The sequence below is a fragment of the Drosophila erecta genome, unplaced genomic scaffold, assembly GCF_003286155.1.
Source record: "Drosophila erecta strain 14021-0224.00,06,07 unplaced genomic scaffold, DereRS2 tig00000283-arrow-arrow-pilon, whole genome shotgun sequence".
In the NCBI taxonomy this organism is placed as follows: domain Eukaryota; kingdom Metazoa; phylum Arthropoda; class Insecta; order Diptera; family Drosophilidae; genus Drosophila; species Drosophila erecta.
Window position 1 is genome coordinate 1,312,786 of NW_020825217.1, and position 21,976 is coordinate 1,334,761.

At 48.2% G+C, this 21,976-nt stretch overlaps 7 protein-coding genes across 10 annotated transcripts; 4 read left to right on the top strand and 3 right to left on the bottom strand.

Annotated features, from left to right (window-relative positions):
* Positions 1 to 2,610: 2,610 nt before the first annotated feature.
* Positions 2,611 to 5,267, top strand: LOC6555574 (N-alpha-acetyltransferase 30A). 2 transcript variants are annotated; one of them, XM_001982455.3, is made up of 3 exons: positions 2,611 to 3,751; positions 3,818 to 4,063; positions 4,241 to 5,267. In XM_001982455.3, exons 1-3 carry the CDS (start codon positions 3,035 to 3,037, stop codon positions 4,403 to 4,405), a joined length of 1,128 nt encoding a protein of 375 aa, XP_001982491.2. In that variant the 5' UTR covers positions 2,611 to 3,034; the 3' UTR covers positions 4,406 to 5,267. The 2 variants fall into 2 exon arrangements, with proteins under 2 accessions (XP_001982491.2, XP_015008786.1); XM_015153300.2 differs by having other exon boundaries at positions 2,611 to 4,063.
* A 41-nt stretch (positions 5,268 to 5,308) lies between these two features.
* Positions 5,309 to 9,858, bottom strand: LOC6555575 (poly(A) RNA polymerase, mitochondrial). Its single transcript, XM_001982456.3, has 3 exons — positions 9,632 to 9,858; positions 8,709 to 9,564; positions 5,309 to 6,626 (listed from the first exon to the last, which is right to left on the bottom strand). Exons 1-3 carry the CDS (start codon positions 9,732 to 9,734, stop codon positions 5,744 to 5,746), a joined length of 1,842 nt encoding a protein of 613 aa, XP_001982492.1. The 5' UTR covers positions 9,735 to 9,858; the 3' UTR covers positions 5,309 to 5,743.
* On the top strand, positions 6,801 to 8,673 carry LOC6555576 (tetraspanin-2A). 3 transcript variants are annotated; one of them, XM_026983164.1, is made up of 2 exons: positions 6,801 to 7,074; positions 7,789 to 8,673. In XM_026983164.1, exon 2 carries the CDS (start codon positions 7,800 to 7,802, stop codon positions 8,532 to 8,534), a length of 735 nt encoding a protein of 244 aa, XP_026838965.1. In that variant the 5' UTR covers positions 6,801 to 7,074; positions 7,789 to 7,799; the 3' UTR covers positions 8,535 to 8,673. The 3 variants fall into 3 exon arrangements, with proteins under 3 accessions (XP_026838965.1, XP_015008787.1, XP_001982493.1); XM_015153301.2 differs by having other exon boundaries at positions 6,803 to 7,183; XM_001982457.3 differs by lacking the exon at positions 6,801 to 7,074 and adding an exon at positions 7,215 to 7,634.
* Positions 9,859 to 10,395: 537 nt separating the features above from the next.
* Positions 10,396 to 14,480, bottom strand: LOC6555577 (solute carrier family 12 member 8). The gene is made up of 7 exons (XM_001982458.3): positions 13,781 to 14,480; positions 13,182 to 13,726; positions 12,813 to 13,014; positions 12,510 to 12,744; positions 11,796 to 12,392; positions 11,548 to 11,726; positions 10,396 to 11,483 (listed from the first exon to the last, which is right to left on the bottom strand). The coding sequence occupies exons 1-7, from the start codon at positions 14,014 to 14,016 to the stop codon at positions 11,324 to 11,326; spliced, it is 2,154 nt and encodes a 717-aa protein (XP_001982494.3). The 5' UTR covers positions 14,017 to 14,480; the 3' UTR covers positions 10,396 to 11,323.
* Positions 14,481 to 14,518: 38 nt separating this feature from the next.
* On the top strand, positions 14,519 to 16,977 carry LOC6555578 (ESF1 homolog). Its single transcript, XM_001982459.3, has one exon. It carries the CDS (start codon positions 14,588 to 14,590, stop codon positions 16,916 to 16,918), a length of 2,331 nt encoding a protein of 776 aa, XP_001982495.1. The 5' UTR covers positions 14,519 to 14,587; the 3' UTR covers positions 16,919 to 16,977.
* A 45-nt stretch (positions 16,978 to 17,022) lies between these two features.
* On the bottom strand, positions 17,023 to 18,226 carry LOC6555579 (CBL-interacting protein kinase 25). Its single transcript, XM_001982460.3, has 2 exons — positions 18,197 to 18,226; positions 17,023 to 18,046 (listed from the first exon to the last, which is right to left on the bottom strand). Exon 2 carries the CDS (start codon positions 17,991 to 17,993, stop codon positions 17,118 to 17,120), a length of 876 nt encoding a protein of 291 aa, XP_001982496.1. The 5' UTR covers positions 17,994 to 18,046; positions 18,197 to 18,226; the 3' UTR covers positions 17,023 to 17,117.
* Positions 18,227 to 20,827: 2,601 nt separating this feature from the next.
* Positions 20,828 to 21,856, top strand: LOC6555728 (histidine-rich glycoprotein). The gene is made up of 2 exons (XM_001982461.3): positions 20,828 to 20,974; positions 21,291 to 21,856. Exons 1-2 carry the CDS (start codon positions 20,960 to 20,962, stop codon positions 21,711 to 21,713), a joined length of 438 nt encoding a protein of 145 aa, XP_001982497.1. The 5' UTR covers positions 20,828 to 20,959; the 3' UTR covers positions 21,714 to 21,856.
* The last annotated feature ends 120 nt before the right edge of the window (positions 21,857 to 21,976 follow it).

Here is a 21,976-nt window from a genome sequence, read left to right on the forward strand (position 1 = left end):
AACTTTGGAGCATCGCGTAAAAAGTGAATTGCTTTAATGCGCCGTGGATGTGCAAAATAAAATTGGTCAACGACTCAGGTCGCAGGCCAAATACCCTAAGGTCACCCCTTGGTGACCATGGGCCGCCCCCAAGCATACGAAGCTCTAACTTTTAGAACTGAGTCAACTGACGAACCAACTAAAAATGCTATTCATTGTACCTCGAACAGGCTGATACAACAATTATGATACAAAAATCATGTTGTAAACGAGCAGTTCGTGCTCATTGTGGCCAAGTTGCATTAATCGATCTGGCATTTCGTCATGTGTATGTTAAATTGAGCTGCCAGCAACTCGCGTCCATCGATTTGGTATCTTTATCTGTGTGGGTCTCTTGGAGATCTCCACCAGCGAGGTGATAAGGCGTTGGCTGCGGCACCTGTCCTCTTCCGCTCTCTCCCCTTTCTCCACCACCTTTCTCCGCTGCTGCTTTTACTTTATTCGGCCATTCACTTTCTCCGTGTGTTGTTTGCTTTGCTAATTTCGGATTTGCCCGCGTCACTGCGGCAACAGCGAAAAGTGAAACAGAGTCCAGCAAAACGGACGCCAAACTGCTGCTGCTCACACAACTGCGGCTGCAAGTTCGTATGCAAAATTTCAAGAAATTATCCAATCGCGTGGCTCGGATTATTCAATTTCAGTCAATCAAATTCAAGTCCAATTCCGTATGCAAAGTAGGCATTGCTGATCCAAAAGCAGATCGAAACCGCTTCGTCTCCCCAGCTGATTTGCTCACCAGCTAGTGCTGATGATGTCCCAGTTCTGAAGGTCTGGAGGTGTGGAGGTCTGGAGGCCTGGAGGCAGCAAGCCCAACAAACAGCAGCAACATCGGCAGTGCAGAGTTCGCTACCCAAGTCTTTCGATTATGATGTTGGGAGGAGCTGGAATGCCCGTTAAAGTGGCAGGCTATAACGATAAATCAGGCGACTAATTGCCGTCGTTAAGTAGCCGCAAAATTGGCTGCAAACAGCAGGCGGATTTCTCCTGGCCATTACTTCATACAATGAAAAGCAGGGGTTTTCTTTCCTGCTTTGAATCGACCCTTGTACTGAGTTTTTATACCCGTTACTCGTAACATGTTAAAAAGTATGTAACAGGCAGAAGGAAGAAATGTCCCAACACTGAAGTTCTAAACCCTATAACTCAACTTATTTTATTCGGATTTTGAAGTGGCATACCTCTAAATGTTTCTGGCGAAATTCTCTAAAAATCTGCATTTAAATTTAGAAATCTATTTTTTTGTAATTTTTTTGTAATTTTTGTTGTGATGTATGATGTAGAAATTCCAAAAAATTAAGAAATGTGCCAAGGCTGAAGTTCTAAACTCCATAACTCATCTTATTTTAATCGGATTTTGAAGTGGCATACCTCTAAATGTTTCTGGCGAAATTCTCTAAAAATCTGCATTTAAATTTTGAAATCTATTTTTGTTTTATTTTTATGTAGTTTTTTTGATGTTGCAGAAATTCGAAAAAATTAAGAAATGCCGCAAGGCTGAAGTTCTAAACTCCATAACTCAACTTATTTTAATCGGATTTTGAAGTGGCATACCTCTAAATGTTTCTGGCGAAATTCTCTAAAAATCTGCATTTAAGTTTTGAAATCCATTTTTTTTTTATTTTTATGTAGTTTTTTGATGTTGTAGAAATTCGAAACAATTAAGAAATCGAAAATTTTAATCGGATTTTAATATGACATAGCTATGCATTCGATGCATATACATATGTACATATGTACATATGTACATATGTATGTAGCTGTACCTTATGGATTTTATTTTATGGCGCCGAAGGTTGCACTGCAGAGTTATCAATCTATCAATATAACTAAATTTTACTAGCTATAAATAGTAACTTACCAATTGAAGAACGTTTTTATTATTTTATTTATCAATTTCACAATAAAAAAATACAACAGAATGTAACGCACTTGTAATCAAACAAGTACACACACATACATACATATGTATATATATTTTAAAAGGAGAGTGCACGTGCACATACATTTTGAGCAATTTAGTTGGTTTCCATCCATTTTCAGGTAATCTTTTCATGTTACTCATTGACACTACATGCACTTTATTATAATTAACACTTTAAACTGATTTCTACCAATCGAAATTCGCCGAAAATCAAAAATATTAACGCCGTGCAGACGCTTCTGCTTTCCGAAGAGTAAGAAGAAAACTTTGAGTAACGGTTTCTTCTTCTTCTTTCTGATCCTCTTTTCCGTTATGTACAGCACACCCTCGCAAAAAGGTACAAGCTCACGATATAATTTGCCAACAATACACATTAAAAAATATAAATACATATAAGATACAATTACAAGGGCAGCGATTAAATCGTTGTCATAAAGAAATAAATATTCAAATGCTGAATAATAAGATTGTAATTCTTTTTGTTTTTTATACTCTATCAAGAAGCGTAGATGTATGTATGTCAGTTGCATGTCAAAGATAAATTTGTTGAAATATTAATATATAATATCATAATTAATAAATATTTTCCTTAATTTACACTGTTCATTTGCTGATTACGCTTTCACTTGGCAATTCACTTGCCGAAAGTCCCTTCTGCAGGCGATGATTGTATCGATAGTATCGAATAAAAATCGATTGCTATGACAGCTGTTCACGCATATGTGTGGGTACGGATTTATTCATAGCAAGGAAAATCTGAAGTTTCGGGGATATAGGATTTTACATAAGTTGGGCATGCCCACGCACTAGCGCCGCAAAACGAGATCGGATTGATCGGAACTCCGGATATCGGAAGCACAATAAAGAGGACGACCACTGCCCCGTGCCAGAGTAGCGTGCGTGTGCGTGTGCGTGTATGTGGCTGTGCGTGTGAATGAAAAACCAGCAACTGTGAAAATATAACCAAAAATAAGTCCGAGGTACACGGTTGCAGGCGAGGATTCCCATTCCTCCCAGTTACACCCAGGAGGAGCAGCAGGTTCCCCCTCAGACCCAACCCCGTCGCTTTTCAGAATGGCGGATGCCCAGGCAGCGGCGGCCGGAAAGAAGAAGTACAAGAACAAAAAGAACTTGACGGAGAAGAACCCCAATCCGAATTCCAGTGGCCAGGTGGAGGCACAGACACCCAGCAATGGGCACGTTCAGCAACAGGAGGAGGAGGCGACGGAAGACCAGGAGCCAGGTCAGGAACTGAGGGGCCTGCTTAAGAAGATGCACCTTTGCAACGGTCATGGTCCCAAGGAGCAGGATGCTCCGCCGATTGTTGAGGTCCTCAACGGCCATGCACATGGGCACAGCAACAACAATCACATTCGCAGCACTAGCGGCAGCAACAACAACAACAGCACCCACAACAACAACAGCGTGGACAGCAGCAACAACAACCGCAAGCAGCGAAGAGAAGAAGCCAGCGGCGGGGAAGGATCAGATTCAAATGCCCTCAATCCGGAGGAGAAGCCCATAACAGCCACAAGCAAAACCACTGCCAGCACACACCCAACCACAACGACGGTCCCAAAAACAAAAGGTTCGGAGGAGGCGACTGTGGAACTTGGAGGGCAAGTGGCAACGGGGAGTGGCTTTTGCCGGGAGCAGGAGGAGAAGCAGCTGCCCTCCGCCTCTGCAGATGGGGCCACGCCCACCATTACAGCACAGCTCCAGCTGCCAGAACCTGCCATTTCAGCCGACGAGATCGTGTATAAGGAATACGAGGCTGAACACCAAATGCATGTGAGTACTATCCCTCAGTTCGAACTGTGCGCAATACTAATCCCCCACATATCGAACATCATGCAGGACATCATGCGACTGATCCAGGCGGAGCTCTCTGAGCCTTACTCGATATACACGTACCGCTACTTCATCTACAATTGGCCAAAACTCTGCTTCCTCGCCTCGCACGACAATCAGTACGTGGGCGCCATTGTGTGCAAGCTGGACATGCACATGAACGTGCGGCGCGGCTACATCGCCATGCTGGCCGTGCGCAAGGAGTATCGCAAGCTCAAGATCGGCACCACGCTGGTCACCAAGGCCATAGAGGTAGGATGACTCTCGGTTTGCACATATCAGTTAGTTAGCTCGCCAATAGCTTCTCAAGGTATACTTTTGGGCATGCAACCCACGCAAATTGGCGAGGGATATGAACCACTCATTACCTATCTACCTTTCTTTCTATTCGTGAAAACTCATACACCACTAAAATTTTCCCATTTGCAGGCAATGCTGGCCGACAATGCCGACGAGGTGGTGCTGGAGACGGAGATGCGAAACCAGCCGGCTTTGCGGCTCTACGAGAACTTGGGCTTCGTGCGTGATAAGCGGCTGTTCCGTTACTATCTCAATGGAGTGGATGCGCTGCGGTTGAAGCTCTGGTTTAGATGAGTGGACCCGGCGGCTGCCGTTGAAATTGTTGTCTAAGTAGCCGCCGAAGATGTCGAGATATGCTCTGCGGAGGAGCAGGGCGCTCCGCTCGTCCTGGGTCCTGGCCAGCTGGCAGCTTGTTTCGGCGCCCTCTTTTTTGTACCTATTTAACTAGGAAGCATCGTAGGATCAGTTTTTCTTCTCCCCACTCCCGACTCACCCCGTCCCTTGTCTCTCTTCATTTGTAAATTATTTTATTATGTAGCAGCAACAGCAAGAGCAACATCTGCAGAGATCAGATCAGCAATCAGATCAGACCAGTTAAGCAGGAGCAGCACACAACGGACCCGAAATTTGATTAATTTTACAGAAGGCAATTTTGTATGCACTACGTGATTTACATGCATAAAACTAAACATTACAGTCGTAAGCAAGCAATTAGTTATGTACATTAAACCATATACAAAAATCGATCTAGAGAATAGACAACAACATGAAGCAGCAGCGCAGCACACGGTCATCGTCACCCATTTACAAAGCTATAAACATAGAATCAAATTTTGTAAAAAGATCGATCAACAGCGAGGATCACGTAGAGTCGAACGAAACACACGAGAAATGTATATCAAAATAAACGCAATTGGAACCAAGAGCGGAGAATAGACACAAAATGCAGAGTTACATGCATATACAATCCTTCATGGGGTAGATGGTCCTTCATGGTCCTCGCGGCTAAACAAAACTCGCCATCTGGTCTTCTGTAACTATGCTCTCCAGTGTTGTTTCGCCTGAGATCAGAACACAGATACACGTAGCGATAAGGATGAGGATGTGGTGAATCCCGAACATTGAAAGAACGCAATAAAATCTTCAACAAATACGAAAATTCTGTCGTTTTCTTCAATTTCGCACATCTTAGGGGTGAGCTGGGATGTTTGTGTTATTTTCCGAGTGAAAAACCAAATGGCAGGAATGGTGGTACGTTATTTTCGTTTTATTATCATAAAAAACAGAATTATTACTACTTTAACTAGGAAAGTATGTCTTACGGATACCTGCTCATCCACAAAATCAAATAACTACTGCTCTCTTGAGCTCTTTTCGACTTGCCTCACAGATCTCACAGATTTCCCGCCCTGCTACATTTGGTCTCATTCGTCAATAGTAATCGGTTTAAATACTCAAAGTCGACTCGATCATAGGATCATAGACTTATCTTAACTAACAGGAGCTTTAAAAGTATGAACAACATTCAATTCAGCCAACTGCGGCTGCCCTAACCTTAAGCTTGACCCACCTTGAATGTGAAGTTGTGGCTTATCCTAAGTATGTACACGGGAGGTGCCAGTCTTAGAAGCATCACCTGCTGCTCCGCCGATTCTTGGGACTGTTCGTCGGAACTGAGCTGCCCGATCCGCGCAGCTGCTTTAGTTCGGAGCGCGTAGCAGCCTTGATGCTCTGCACCTGCTGCCGCACAGAGGCACTCTTGTAGGTTATGGCTGGTTGGTTGGGAGCAGTGGAGCTGGACGTTGCTCCCGCCTCCTTCTGCTCGAAGAGATCGCTTACCTCGACCATGCGCGGCTTGAAAAACATGTTTGGCCGAATGACGGCCTTTTCGGGATGCTTAAACAGGTTCAACAGGCCCCAGGAAAGCTCCTGGCCGTCCGCTTCCGGAACGGAGGCATTCTCCACCTCAGACTCCAGAACCCAAGCCGCGTTCCGGACCTCGATGCGCAGCCGCTCACACTCTTCCAGGCTCACATTCTTGCTCACATTTAGTAGCTGCTCCAGTGGATTTACGATGTACATGGCCGAGTGGTCGGGCTTGGACAGAGGCTTCCCCTCGTTTAGGGATATCGCGCGGTTGTGGAAGTCGAACTGCGAGTAGAACTCAAAGAACTGCAGCAACAACTCGCTCAGTGAGCTTTGGTTTCGACTTCTGAAGCCCAGTCGATCCACATTCCGGGTGAAGGTGCAGTTTATGCCGTCCTCGGTGACCCGTGAATCCCCTGACTCCGCCGCCTTTGCCAGCGCTCCAATTGTGGGAAGGATGGGCTGGCGCAGATGCTGCAGGAAGAACATCACCAGGCAGGTGAGCGAGAAGTTGCTGATCCAGCGACCAGGCGAGGGATTCGTTAGGCCGCAGGTCTGTGCCCAGCGCCGGATGGTGAAGGTCAAAGGTCGTACGCGCGGATCCATTTCACCGAACATGTAAAGCAGTTCCGACATATAGAAGCCAGTGCTGGAAGAGGGATTCCGTTTAAAAACCACATTCTTAAAACATATTTCGTGCTAACGCAAGCAGTGAACGCCCACCCCAAGGGGAGAGAATTCCAACCAAACGGGCGTGGCCTTGTTCAATGAGACAACCAACAGTGTGGAGCCCGTGGAACTGACCCCCACCACTGGCCGGATGTGAGTGCAGCGGGGAGCTTATCGGGGGCGGGTGAATGGATGTGAATCATGGCCATCGGCACGCCAGGGAAGTCAGTAACGCGGAGAGGACTGATTCACCTGCCGCGGCGGGAGAGCAGCGCACCAAATACACGACATTTGGCAATCGGCACCTGTCGCTATCTAATCTTATCGAGCTGAGGAAGCTTTCTTATCTAAGGCCGCTCTCCCTGCCTGACTGTACGGCCCTACTAGCCTGGATGTTGTCACCACCGCGTATCTCAGCCGAACCGCAGGTCTGGTCAAAACGATTTCAACGAACGAGCCAAGCGGACATCTGTTTCTAGTCCGCCACTGAGCAAACTACTTTTTCCTTCTGACCCCACGAGTATCGACCGAAACAAGGTGAATCCTAGTAAAGTGCATACAAATTCGCAGCTCTACGCAGTTATATTAAGATGGTCTATTTTTTTGAAGTGCTAACGAATTAGTGTTGAAGTTCGGTGTGGGTACCACACCCAAAAGACGTTGCCAATGGATAAACGTATTTCCACACGTTCCAAACGTCTTACAAATATTGATTTAAAGTTGTTTTCAAAAAGTGATGCTTGAATGCTGGGGAAACTCAGGGATACTCCCGTAATTCCGGTACCTGGCCCATTTCAATTCTCTTGAATAGTTTGGTGTTGCAATTGTTCGTATTAATCATCTAGTGCGTGGCTGATAACGCTATTTGCTAAACACAGCTCCGATAAGGCCAACGATGATACAGTGAGTGGCGGGAAAGGGCGGGGAGAATCAACCACAAATGCCAAGCAACATCGTGATTAATAAACGCGACCAGGGCGAGCTTTTGGTATGTGACTCAATGGAGCTCCTCGACAATTAGCCAGGAGCAAGTCACTGTTTTCTGAAGTCCTAGTCAGCAACTAGTAGCGCCCCTTTTGTACTGCCTTTTCAGCTCAAGCACTGGTTTTCATTCACCTAATGATCCTTCGTTTGCATTCCAGCTTCCCAAACGATGGGTATCGGCTATGGAGCCTCCGAGGAGCAGCTGGAGAAGCAAATTGGCTGCGTGAAGTACACGCTCTTTTGCTTCAACATCGTGGCATGGATGATATCCACAGCGCTGTTCGCCCTGACGGTCTGGTTGAGGGCTGAGCCAGGCTTCAACGACTGGCTGCGCATCCTGGACGCGCAGTCCTTCTACATCGGCGTGTACGTGCTCATCGGCATCAGCATTGTGATGATGGCCGTCAGTTTCCTCGGCTGCCTGAGCGCGCTCATGGAGAACACCCTGGCTCTGTTTGTGTTCGTTGGCACCCAGGTCTTTGGGTTCATCACCATTGTGGCCGGGTCGGCGGTCCTAATGCAGTTCAGCACTATGCACTCCAGCCTGCAGCCGCTGCTGAATGTTTCGTTGCGCGGCTTTGTGGCCACATCGGAGTACACGTACTCGAACTACGTGCTGACCATGATCCAGGAGAACATTGGCTGCTGCGGGGCCTCCGGGCCATGGGATTATCTCGACTTGCGCCAGCCGTTGCCAAGCTCCTGCCGCGACACGGTCAGTGGCAACGCCTTCTTCAACGGATGCGTGGACGAGCTGACCTGGTTCTTCGAGGGCAAAACCGGTTGGATTGTGGCTCTAGCCATGACTCTCGGCCTGCTCAACGTCATCTGCGCCGTGATGAGCTTCGTGCTTGTGCAGGCGGTCAAAAAGGAGGAGGAACAGGCCAGCAACTACCGCCGCTGAAGCCCCGCCTTGTGTATACATATCTAGTTAGCAGCGACAAGTGACCCTACGATAGACTTAAGAATTCATACCCAGTTCGAACAATAAGTACAATAAAGATTGCGACCCCCACAAAAAAAAAGATTTCACAGCGGACGGGAAGCAGACAGACGGATGTTAAAGAACGGCACTTACAGGTTACTCATGGAGAGGTCCACCTCCAGGTCCAGATGCTCATGGTGGTACTTGATGATGGGCACCCTTGCCTGCAGAATACGCCTTACATGGCACACGCCGGGCAGAAACAGATGCAACATATCTCCGAAGCATTCCATGTGGCGTTGCGTCTGCGAGCGTCCGTTGCTCAGGTTCTCCTTGGTGTGGTACACGAGTCGCGACGGCACCGCCGCCTCCACTGGGCTCTTAGCCCCCATATCGTTGTCGAAGCGCAGGATAAGGTCCAGGTCGCAGCCCATCCGGCCGAATCCGTTGACCGAAGAGCCAAAGGGCTGGGCCTGGGCGGCGGGGAACATGCCGGCAATGGCTTGCTGCACCTGCAGGGCGGCTAGAAAACGCATGCGGATTCCCAGCTCATTCAACCGCGTGTGCTCGTACAGCTGCAGCACCTGCTCTTCGATGTCCGCTGCACCTCGCAGGAGCCCCAGGAGCTGGCCCTGATCCACCAGCTGGGTGCCGTCCAAGGAGAGCAGTGCGGGCGCTGGATTGGGCACCAACTTCGGGCTCCGCCTGCCTCCTCCCGCTGCTCGGAACCACAAAAAGGGTGATCGCACGGGCACGCCGCTCAGCTCGCCATTGGTGACTCCCGCTCCGATGGCAGCCGCCGCCTCGCCCGGAGTGGCGTACTCCAACAGGATGTAGTGCAGGGTCTCGTCCTGCCGCACGCAGTAGTGGTGGGCGCCCAGGATAGAGCCGAAGTAGCTGCAGTAGTTATACAACTCCGCATACGACTTCTCGGAGCTCACCTGGACCACAATGCTGCACTGTGCCTGTCGCTGGTGGCGGCCAATGAACTCCTCGTAGATGGGCTTGCCTGTTGGCGAGCATAGACCACTGGTAGCAATTTGAAAAGGAACACATCTCCGCCAGAATGGGCTCACCTGCGTTCCGGCCGGGAGAAGCCGCTTCCGGAGCATTGTGTTTTACGCAATATGTACGCCAGCGGTTCAGCTGCTGGACGCTGCGTCGCACTAAGCTGTTCATGGCGGGTGTGGGATGTGGGCAGGTCAAGTCCTAGACCCACTTGTTGTGGGTGATATCTGATCTGGAATTTAACCGAATATTGTTGGGCTGTAGCTTTGAGGTTAGGTGGGGTCGGTTATCGGCCGCATTCATTGGGTGTGCAGCCCTGGTTTCAAAACCATAGCTCATTTAGGGATTTGTAAGGGAAAATATTGTAACAAAACATAATTCTGTCATACGGAGCTCATTATAGCTCCGCTATTATTTAGGAGAACGCCAATATTGCAGACATTTTGGCAAAGCCAATCCCCCATAAGTACTTAATGCATCCCTGAAAATGTATCGATTACCCTCGTTGGCGCCAAACTCAAACTTTTGTGATTTAATAAAGTTTTTATTTCACGTCCCAGTTATTGTGTTATTATTGTTATTATTACATGCGGGTTTTCCGTGGGATGAACGGGTTTCGTAGAACTAGGTTTAATTAGGCTAAACACGTACAAAAAGGGACACGATTGGGTATATTTTTGAAATATACGTTAGTCATCTTCTTAACACTCCTGGGTCGGTTACATTAGTCAATCAACGTGAGGTGTATATATCGGATATATGCGAGTGATATATATACATATATTGGGTGTATATAGAGTGCGGTTATTGCTGATATCTTATGCCGAGTGTGTACGTGGGTACAGGTTTTATATATTATCAATTAGGACTGTTATTGTCCATCGACATGGTAATGCAGGATTACAGCTTAGCTTAGGTATTGTGTATTTTGTGTTATGTGGCTTGTTCTTGTGTTCTTTAACAATTTCATTGTGCTTTCTTGTGTGTTGTCGTCTTAAATGCAAGGCGCCAAATCATCGAGTTTGATTTCTGGTTTTTGGTTCACTTATTATCTCAGTATCACATATGTCTCCTCAAAATGCGCTCTGTTTTGTGTGCGGAACACTGGAAACATATCCATTTAGCAACAACTTATTCGCTCTCGACTAAGGAGTAATCGTTGAAGAACTATGCGAGCAAGGAACACATCGAAAGAATGCGAAGCTTAAGAATACAATTAATAATTAGAAAATGCTCTGAGTTGTTGTGTGAGTGTTCTCTGATGAGTGTGTGTGCGTGTGGGCGGGGCGTGGATGGACACGGTGGTAAACGCCGGACTAGGCAGCTGTGGTCAAAACGGAGACTCCACAACTGTAGTATAATTTGATTTGACTGACCTCCGAAAGTTTATATCTAGCAAAAACCTAAAACTCGTTACAAACGTATACAATACTACTATCAACATTTTCTTATCTAATCGCTACATCATGGGAGAGTCCCAATTAAAATGTGTCACAGACTTTAAAATTCTTAAAACAAAACAAACCAAAACCGATTTTGGAATACTACCATCGTGACCTCAGCTGTCGCTATCCTAACTATCCTAACACATTCTTACAGATTTACAAACACACATAGGGTTAAGTTTAGTTCACTTCACTTTAGTTTAACGTAGTACTGCTTGGCGGCAGAGAAATGCTCTCGACTATTGCTTTCCACAGCCACACCGCCTGCCCTGTTGCTCACCCCGCATCCAGGTGAACCTAGATTCTTGACGGGGTCTAGATGTCATCGATGAGGCGACCCTCAATGACGGACGAGTGATGGTAGTTGGGCCGCGGACGAAAGTCCTCGTTCTGCTCGTTGAGCTGCGTGGGTGAGAGATCAACGCCGGGACACGAGGGTGTTACGACTATCTGCTCGTACTCATTCATCCGTTTGCTGTGCACCAAAAGAAGCGGGATGGCATTTAGTTGAAAACTTCAGAAACGCAAATCTAACTCACCCGAAGCACCGGAATATGACGCTCTTCAGCCAGGCGAAGAAGTTAAACTCCGCAGTGAGGCCCGGCTTCACGGCCGGATTGGCTGTGCCCACGTAGAACCATACGACGAACACCACCAGGAAGCAGGTGAGAGCGTAGTACCAGTTGACTAGCAGCATGACCAGCAGTTTTGTGAAGGCCTGCAAGGAGAGTGGTGACAAAAATAAGTAGGTCTAATGAGAAGCGTCGTCTGCTTCGTGTAGACTTACCCCCAGCAGCGAGGCCCAGCGATTGCAATAGCCGGAGTACCAGTTTTTCGTCTTGGAGTGGATGGGCGGGCGGATCGGGGCTATCGGTTCGACATCGTCGCCCTGCTCCTGTTCCTGTTCGCCGCCGACCTGCCCTACTGCCTGCTCGACAGCAACTGTGGTGTCCGCCTCGTGTCCCATTCTCCGTTCTGAAGAATTCGAGGATTGCGCCTGGTTGGAGGTGCTGGGACCCTCGTTGTCAAACTCCAGGGGAACTGTTTGGTGCAGCGGTGAGTTCTGTGGACTCTGCAGGTTCTTGTGGCGCACCCGGTCGGGGAACAGCAAGTCCAGGTCGTTGCCTGTATCCGAAACACTGCCGTAACGACGCGTCTCGTAGCTGGGACTCGATGCTTGGATGCGGAAACGCTCCTCGCGCTGCTCCTGAATGTCGAAGGTCTGGGCCAGCGCAAAGTAGGCGTAGTCGATGCAGGCATACGTGAGCAAGAAGGGCATGGTCACGATCGGCGCCAAGAAGTTGATGTCGCCCACGATAATGAAGGTGACAGTGACTAGGGCCACGATGGCCATTGCGTATAAAGGCACTTTGTTGGGACCACGCTAGCGAAAAATTCAAAAAATTGAGTTCGTTATTGTTTATCTATGCTTATTGACCATCGTTTTCAGAGCTCCCGTGATGTTTTTAAGTATTCCATCCCATTACCATTTGGTACTTACACCCTTTCCTAGGATATCGATGCCCGGAATAACGCTCTCTTTGGCGATACTCTGGAGGACGCGCGGGGTACCGTACATGGCACCTAGGCAGGAGGACATGCTGGACACGTAAATGCCGGCCAACAGCAGGAAATGCACAGCAGACACCTTGACGGAGATCATGTAGTCAGTATACAGGAAGCTTCGTTGGCAGGTCGCTCCCAAAAACAGCACGAACACCAAGTACAGGAACGTGCTGCAAGTTAATCGGATGTCAAGAGGTACTGGTGACCAGGGAATGTCCCAGAGGTGGGTAATCCTTACGAGGTGCCAAAGGCGGCAAGGGTGCCATTGGGAATGTCCGTGGACGGCGCGCGCAAGTCGCCGCTCATGTTGATGCCCGAGAGCACTCCGGTGACGGTGGGAAAGAAGACGCCAAACACACGGAACCAGGAGTAGCCGTCGTCGTACTTTGGCCATAGGTTTTCCATGAAGTTTCCGCTCGCCCAGCCATTAAAGCCGCCACCTATAAAGGAAACCGGATTAATTACTTGCTATCATAAGATCTTTGCAACTAATTTCGCACCACAATTCAACCAAATTCGACAGATTATTATAAATCTACTTAAAAAGGCATTAGTTATGGAACTTGGATAATAAAGCCCATTAAAAAATACAATGTTTAATACTCACTGGCCTCACTAGTGAAGCTGCCCACCATGAAGTCCAGCGCCGAGATCAGCAGTATCATGAGCAGTATAAACTGAAGCTTGATGACCCACTTGACGCCGGCCACGTTGATGCAGCCAAGCAGGAGGACCGCTGCCGTAGCGAACCCGCGTATGGCCCACTTGCTGCCCTCGAGTCCCACTAGTCCAGCCATTGATTCGCCAAATCCCATTACGTTGAGGGCGCATCCCACAGCCTGGCCAAAACAGTACAGCAATCCCAAGGCGCCACCGAAGCGGGAACCCAAGGTGTGAGCTATGAGGAAGTACACGCCGCCGCTTTCCACACGGCATCGCTCGCAGATACCGATAGCCGATAGAACGCTGACCAGAGCTATGACCACCGTGCAGAAGATGATCAACACCGCGTTTAGAATGCCCGCCTGGGCCACGATCCATCCGGATCGCAGAAACACGATCACTCCAAACACGTTGATCAGGCAGGAGGTGAACACGCCGTCCCAGGTGCCGAATAGAACGGGCTGGGAGATGAAGAAGTTCGAGCGCCACCTGTTGAGTAAACGGCTTAGGATCCTGTCCAGAAGGGTTGCCTGATTCACTTACCAGGGCTTGTCACCCTGCTCGCCCGCAAAGATTTCATTGGCCCCTGATGCATGGTGGCCACCAGCCGCATACGTGTACTCGTTACCCAGATCCACGAATCCGCCAGTATTGTTGTTGGTCCGCTGGCGAAAGCTGGTCACCGCCACATCCCCATCTTCGTCACCTCCAAGTCCGAATCTCTGCCAGTCGACAGTGCGTCGGCCCCCGTTGCCATTGCCCTCCGAGCTATTAGTCATCTCCGCTCCGCTCTGCTCCGCTTTTCTCGTACCGCTACCGCTATTGGCAGTCGTTTCTTGTTGTTGCTGCTGCTGCCGTGGAGTTGAGCGGTTTTCGCGTTGTGTGGTTCTCGCGGGTTATCTGACGACTACTCGGGCGTAATCGCGGCAATTAACTGATTGCTATTTCTTGGCGTTGCGCTGTCCCTCTGCTGCAACCAAACATCCAAACATCCAAGTACGAGCACATCCACGCAGGCAGCCAGTGGAGAATCCTCTAAAGATCGCAGATCCGCTGGAGGCGCTGGATTGGACTCACTGGCGGCCGGAGCGGGAAACGGCAGGCATCGTCTTGGTCGGACTTGTTTTACTGTAACCGGACTCCGTAAACTCTAAAAAAGTTAAATAAAAACACTTGCTTATTGGTAAACTACAAGTCGTCATCGATGACTTTTCGGTGGGCTGCGATATGCGTTAGACGATAGGCGGGCTATCAGCTTCTAAGTTCTATCGTTCTCAGCTGATATCGATAACTAAACCGCCGCGCCGCACGTGCTTGGTTTTGTTTGTAATTTACAGCGGTCCCTTAAATATGGCCAAGAAGAAGGATAAGTCCGGGAAGCTGGCCAAGAAGACTTCAAAGGAGGAGGCATCCACATCTTCCAAGGCCAGCATGGGGAGGGCAGCTGGCGTCACCGATTCGGAGAATGGGATCTGGCAGGATTCTCGGTTTCAGCACCTCCTGGCCGATCCCCGATTTCGCGGTGTGCCCAAGGTGCAGCGAAAGGTGAAAATCGACAAGCGTTTCCAGGGCATGTTCACGGACGACAAGTTCAAGGTGAAGTACACCGTGGACAAGTACGGCCGCCCAGTCAACAAAAGCAACGCCGAGGACCTCAGAAAGTTTTATGAACTGGACGAGAATGAGAGCAGCAGCGACGAGGAGCCCGCTAAAAAGGATTCTGTTCCCGATCTCGACTCCGAGGCGGAGGCGGAGCAACAGGAGCGGCGCGCCGAGGAGCGGGCCATTGCCAACTTGGAGAAGGAGGAGGACGACCTGGGCAATGATGCGCTGGATAGCGATAGTTCTGAGGTGTCACAGAGTCTTCGCGAGCGCCTGACCAACCCAGAAATAGACTACGCCCGCGGAGAAGGCCGCTTGTTTACCGACTCCTCCTCCGACGAGGACAGCGATGATGAGGACGAGGGTCCGGAACTGCAGATAGACCACGTGTGGGGCGAGCTGGACAACGATGCCGAGCACACCGAGGAGAGCACACGCCGCCTGGCTGTTTGCAACATGGACTGGGACCGCATCCGGGCCGAGGATCTAATGGTTATGCTCAGCTCCTTCCTGCCGCCCGGCGGCAGCATCCTCAGCGTCAAGATATACCCCTCAGAGTTCGGGAAGGAGCGCATGGCCGAGGAGGAAGTGCACGGTCCAAAGGAACTGGTGGAGCGCAATGAGCCAGAAGACGACTCGGATGAGGAGCTGGTACGTCAGCAGGACAGCGATGCCGAAGAGGGGGAGGACTACCACATGGAAAAATTGCGTCAGTATCAGCTAAACCGCCTTCGCTACTACTACGCTGTTGTGGAGTGCGACAGCATTGACACGGCCGACAAAGTTTACAAGGAGTGCGATGGTATTGAGTACGAGAGCTCCGCCACCCGCGTGGACTTGCGGTTCATCCCGGACGACACTTCGTTCGAGGAGGACACGCCGTCGGATGAATGCTTCGAGCTGCCGGATGCCAGCAGCTATAAGCCGCGCCAGTTCACCACCACGGCGTTGCAGCAGGCTAAGGTGGATCTAACCTGGGACGAAACGGCGCTGGACCGACGTGAGCTGGGCGACAAACTCTCCAGCGGGCAGGTTGACAAGCTCACGGACAAGGAGCTGCGCCAGATAGTAGCGTACAGCAGTGAAGAAGAGGATTCTGAAGGGGAAGAGTCCTCGGCGGAGCAGATACCTCAAGAGAGGCTTTCAGATGACCCGCAGAAGAGCAAGCCTAAGAAGCCTTCCAAGCAAGAACGCATTGCCGCCTACAAAAACTTACTGGCCGATATACTGGAGCAGGAAAAGCAGGAGAAGGAGCAGAAGTACGAAATGGAAATGACGTGGAACGTGGAGCCCCAGCAAGAAGAGGACCAACCAGAGCAGCAAGCCCAAGCGGACCTCACGCCCATCGAGAAGGTGATCCAGAAACGCAGCGAGAAGAACAGGCAGCGCAAGGAGCAGCGCCGTCAGCGCCAGATTGAAGCGAGGGGAGGAGATCCCGGTGAGGACAGTGACGAATCCATGGTGCCCGATGGCATCGATTTGAATGACGCCTACTTCGCCGAAGAGTTCGCCAATGGAGACTACGCTCCTCCTAAGACCAAGCAGGACAAGAAGAAAAAGAAAAAGAAGGGAAAGACCGATGGAGAGGAGGATGTCGAGGCGAAGCAGCAGGAGAAGGAGTTGGAGCTACTGCTGGACGATGGCGATGGGCGCGACGAGAAGCAGCACTTTAGCCTGACCAAAATCCTCAAGAAGGAAGAGCAGGAAGCGAACGGTTCAAAGCGAAAGCGTCGTCAGCAGTTGAAGAAATCGAAAAACCAGCCACAGAATCTGGAGAAGCTGGACGACGACTTCCAGGTGAACCTGAATGATAACCGCTTCAAGGCCGTCTACAAGTCGCATGAGTTCAACATCGATCCCACCCACTCCCACTACAAGGCCACCAAGGGCATGCAGCAGATCATCGGCGAGAAGTTAAAGCGCAGGAAGGAGCAGGTGGAGGGCGGCGCTGCCAATGGAGATGCGGATGGGGATGAGCAGGTAGCCCCCAAGCGGAGTAAACAGCAGCTGGAGCAGAACGCCTTGGTCAAGAGCCTGAAGCGTAAGATCCAGCTGCAGCAGCAGGGCCAGAAGCTTTAGAGGATTAATGTACATTAGGTAGACAGATGTAAATTAAAGACTACGTTTATGACATTCAATGAGACTGTTTTTGGAAAATGGAGGAAAATAGTTGGTAAAAGCACAAGGGCATACAAAACTTAAATTATCCTAGTTCTTAGAGTACAATTAAATATTTGTTGAGGTTTTCCTACGCAGACCAGCTGACCATTCGCCTCCGTTAGTAGCTGTAGCTGAAGTATTGCTTGTAGAGTGCCACAGTCATTCTGGCGTCGAGATGGAAGATGTCCGGCAGGCAAATACGGCGCTCCTGCTCGTAGACGACCATCAGTTCGCAAACTTGCGCCCACACGGGATCGTAGAGACGCCGAATGAGCTGGCAGTCAAGCCGGGGACGGACCAGCGTCTGCACTACGGTATGCAGTACGGCAGGGGTGGCGTTCTTGTCGAGAAACGCGGCAAAGGGGCTGCGTCCGAGGCACAGCTCGTAGAGAACCAGCCCCAACGACCACACGTCTGACTTAAAGTCCACCCTGCCCTGGCTAGACATCGCCTCCGGGGCCATGTACATAGGCGTGCCCATGCCCGCCTGCAGTTGAGTGCTGGGCGCATGGACGTTCGCGATCCCGAAGTCGGCGATCTTGACTCGGTCGTTGGCGTCGAGGAGCATGTTCTCGGGCTTGATGTCCCGGTGAATGACGCAGCGGATGTGCAGATACTCGAGCCCCACTACCATGTCGCGGAAGTAGCGCAACAGCCGCTCCTGATGGACTCCCCCAGTGCCCGAAGGCAGCTGCTGGATGACATCTCTCAAGGTTCCGTTGGGCACGTACTCCATCACGATGTTCACTGTCCCCGCGTGGCTGAAGGAGCGCAGAAACTCGACGATGTGCGGGTGGCGCAGCTGCGAGATGATGTACACCTCTTCCTTGATCAGTCCCAGCTCTGTCTTGGGATTCCGGACGATAATCCTCTTCACGCACACCTTCCTGTCCGGCTGGCCGCGCACCCCGTTCTGGTGGCAGAGGAACACCCGGCCAAAGGTGCCCTGTCCCAGCACCCGGACCGCACGCAGCTTGGAGTCACCCAGTTCCATCTCGAGTGCGCAGTAGGGTTGTTGATAATATATCAATATATCAATATTTTTTTCTGAAAATTTTATATTTATATCGTGATATTGTTTTTGCCCAAATATCGATATTGCGATTTTTTTTTTTATATTTTCCCCTCGGTCACTCTGATTTCCTAAGCGATACCGGGTAAAAGTGATCGAGTTAAAATGACCATAAGGTAAGGTACCTGATCACTCCGGGTAGCTCAGTGCCTTCATAGCGGATGGCGTACGCTATAAAATGTGTAGTCTGCGACGCACGAAGACGAATGACAAACAAATATTAAAAGCGGCAATAACTATGTGTTCCAACAGTAAGTTAAACATTCTTCAGGCTTTATTTAAGACAATTTTTACTACTCACTTAAAAGACCTCACTATTTCACTCACTAATATAATTATGACATAATAGATTATTATTTAATTATTATTTATTATTATTATTATTATTAATAAATATTTTAAAATAAATATTAAAACATTTCAAAATTGTCTTTAATAAAGCCTGAAGAATGGTTAACTTACTGTTGAAACACATAGTAATTGCCGCTTTTAATATATGCTTAGGAAACACATTTTCTGTTTTGTAACCCTATAATTCCCAACTAGTTCTAGTGAGGACTGTAAGGCATGTCTTCTAATTTAGAGTCACGAAATATTGCAAGTAATCTTTCTTACCCGTCGAGCAGTGAGTGTAGTGTATGTACCGGTGTATGTATGTATGCACCGGTGAATGTATGTAAGTATGTACCGGTGTATGTATGTAAGTATGTATGTACCGATGGGTGTATGTATGTGTATGTATGGATGTGTATGTATGTGTATGTATGTATGTATGTATGTATGTATGTATGTATGTATGTATGTATGTATGTATGTATGTATGTATGTATGTATGTATGTATGTATGTATGTATGTATGTATGTATGTATGTATGTATGTATGTATGTATGTATGTATGTATGTATGTATGTATGTACGTACTTATGTATGTATGTACGTATGTGTTAGGAAAAATATTTTCTTGTAGCCCTATAATTCCCAACTAGTTCTAGTGAAGACTGTAAGGGATGTCTTCTAATTTACAGTCGCAAAATAGTTCAAGTAACCTCTCCTACCGGTCGAGCATTGAGTGTAGTGTATGTGTTCTTAAGTGGGATTACTTGCAAGATCAAATTGGCATCCCTCTTGAACAAATAACCGGACGAATGTTATTCATACAAGTGTTTGAAATGTTATAATATTTATTTTAAAATATTTATTCATACAAAATATTTAAAATACAATATAAAATTCTTGTTAAGAAATTGATTACCCTACACTGAAAGGGACATATATTTTTATGTTTATTCGTATACAAAATGGAATACAAAGTGGAATATCCTATTTTTGGATACAGTTCGATTGGAAATTTAATTACGAGCTCAACGACATTCCATATTCAGGCCATATAAAAGGGCTATTCAATGGTAAGATAGATCATATTTAAATATGAAATTAGTGAAATAAGTACATTTACATTTACGTTTTAGCCATCAAATTGACAAAATGCAAAGGCAATAGAAATCAATACAGCAAACGGAACGAAAGTGGGATCTAGGTCTAGGAAACAAACCTTTACTGAACCGATGGACGGAGTAAAGGCGCTGTTCCTTTGATTTTGATTAGCAGACTTGGCAGGCGGCTCTTCCTGTCAATACGAGCGTTATATAAGGAGATTTATCGCCAGATTGATAATTAAAACTGCTCGACATGTCGGGTACATGTCGGACATGGGCTTTGCAGACTAGAGTGGTGGCGTTGTGGCTGTTATGCAAATCGTGCGACTGGGAAAGCAGTTTACTTTTACTTTTCAAATCGATTATATGTGCACACAGCCGCCATTTCGTGCCCGCCCAGAGCACACTAACCCAGTAAATCGCTCCAAGTTGTAGTATATCTTGGCTTTCGGAACGAATTGGGTTTTGGGCTATGCAATTCGCGAGCTTCCCAAGTGGAGTCGTTAACCTGCCGCCGAAGTCATTATCTAATGTACTGCATTTTAATTGCTCACTCCGTTCGTTTATCGATCGGAGTGGACGCACCTTTCACCCGGCACATGCAGCTTGCAGTGGGGATTGCGAAAATCCCTTCTCTTCATCTCAATCCATCATTCGTCCGTCATTAATCATCAGGGATTGGCCCATCCAGTGAGCTGTCGAGAGCAATCGGGAAGTTGTCTATCGGTGGCTATCGTCAGGATTGGGGCAACGATAGGCAAGGCTGATAACTTATAGAACTTCCCCGCTGATCGATGCCACTAGCCTAGGTACATACATTTGTGTATGTTTATTCTGGGACTTCAGAAGAGCCTATCATTGATAAGGGCCAGAATTCGACAGTGATCAAAATTGATCTATTACAATGGACCTCTCTTCCCGTTTTGTGACTTTTTGGCTATCCATTTGGTTATCTATGACCGTCTAATTGCCTTGCACTTGCATCGAACTGGTTTTCCAGTTAGGTGGTTGTTAACCCGTTGATTGACAACGGGTTTTGGTTTCTCCTGCGCAGGAAACTGGCCACCGCCGCAGCAAAGGCCACATGCCGTATACGTAATCCGCTTTAATTGAACCACTATCGCACGCACCTATTTTCCAAATTTTCCAAAACAATTGTGGCAGGCAGCGGTCATAAATTACAACAACAGTCTGAAGTTCGTTGCCGTGTGTTGCCATTGTGTGGCTGCTGTTGCACATTTCACATTTCGCCTGCCGCAACTAGCTACAGCTACACAGGTTCGCCAGCTTTGGTTGGCTTTGGCCCAAACCGGGTATAAATCGAATCTGGTCCCGAACGCAAAGCCACATTCAGTTTGCCACTGCCAAGAGGAGCACTTCGCGTAACGGACTACAGTTTCGAATATTTTTTGACTGTGCCTCAGTGTGTGATACAAAACATCCAGAAAACCATGCTTAAGTTGGCTGTAAGCACCGAAATTTGAATACCCCAAACCGAAATTCCTTAAAAAGATAGATTCCTTCTATGAAATGGAAGTTTTGAAACCAATAAGGAACATCAAAAACCCAATAAAAACTTCCTAATTTCGTAGATTCCTGCAGCAATGTGTTTAGCAAAAGCGTATTGTACGAAGTCTTCACATTTGGAGGTAGCTTAAAAAGTCTAAAATGTTCGACAGGATTTTATACAATACGTTTAAGTTAATTCTTTAAAAGTGCTGTTATTTTACATAGCAAATATCAAATGGATTACTGCATTGATTGCATTACTTACTCCTGCAGATTCCCTGCCTGGCCCTTCTAGCCGTGAGTGGAGCTTTGAAGATCCACGACTACCACCAGGGCCACGAGGAGTACGAGCACCACGAGCCGGAGCACCACGTCAAGTACGAGCCGGAGCACGAGGAGACGGAGTTGCACCACGAGGTGGACCACAAGCACGCCACTTCGCACCAGAGCGTCAAGTTCCACCACTACCACGCCGTGCCCGTCTACATCAAGAAGGAGGACCAGCACCTGGTGAAGAAGCCCATCGAGATCGGCGGCACCAAGCAGAAGCTGAAGATCCTGCACCCAAAGAGCGAGCATAACCACAACCACGGACTGGTCCTCGAAAACCACAGCGAGTCGCACCACGAGCACGGCCACTACGAGGAGCCGGTGCACCACTCGGAGCACTATGAGCACTACTCGCACCACGAGTAGGACTTGGATTATCAGAATCGGAAATGCCAAATGAGCTGTAGGGATTTCGTTAGCATTTAAGAATTTGCTACGTTAATTTTTTTGTGTTAATAAAGCTTAATGTGTTAATAATGACCTAGAGTATAGAGTACCATCCAAATCCAGAGATCTTTTGGTTGACCTTTTTGATTGCAACATTCTTGACCAATATATTTCCCCCCAGACGTATCGTATTTTTTACAGTGTATTTTAACTTCTCAGCCGAACTTCGATAACGATCTATT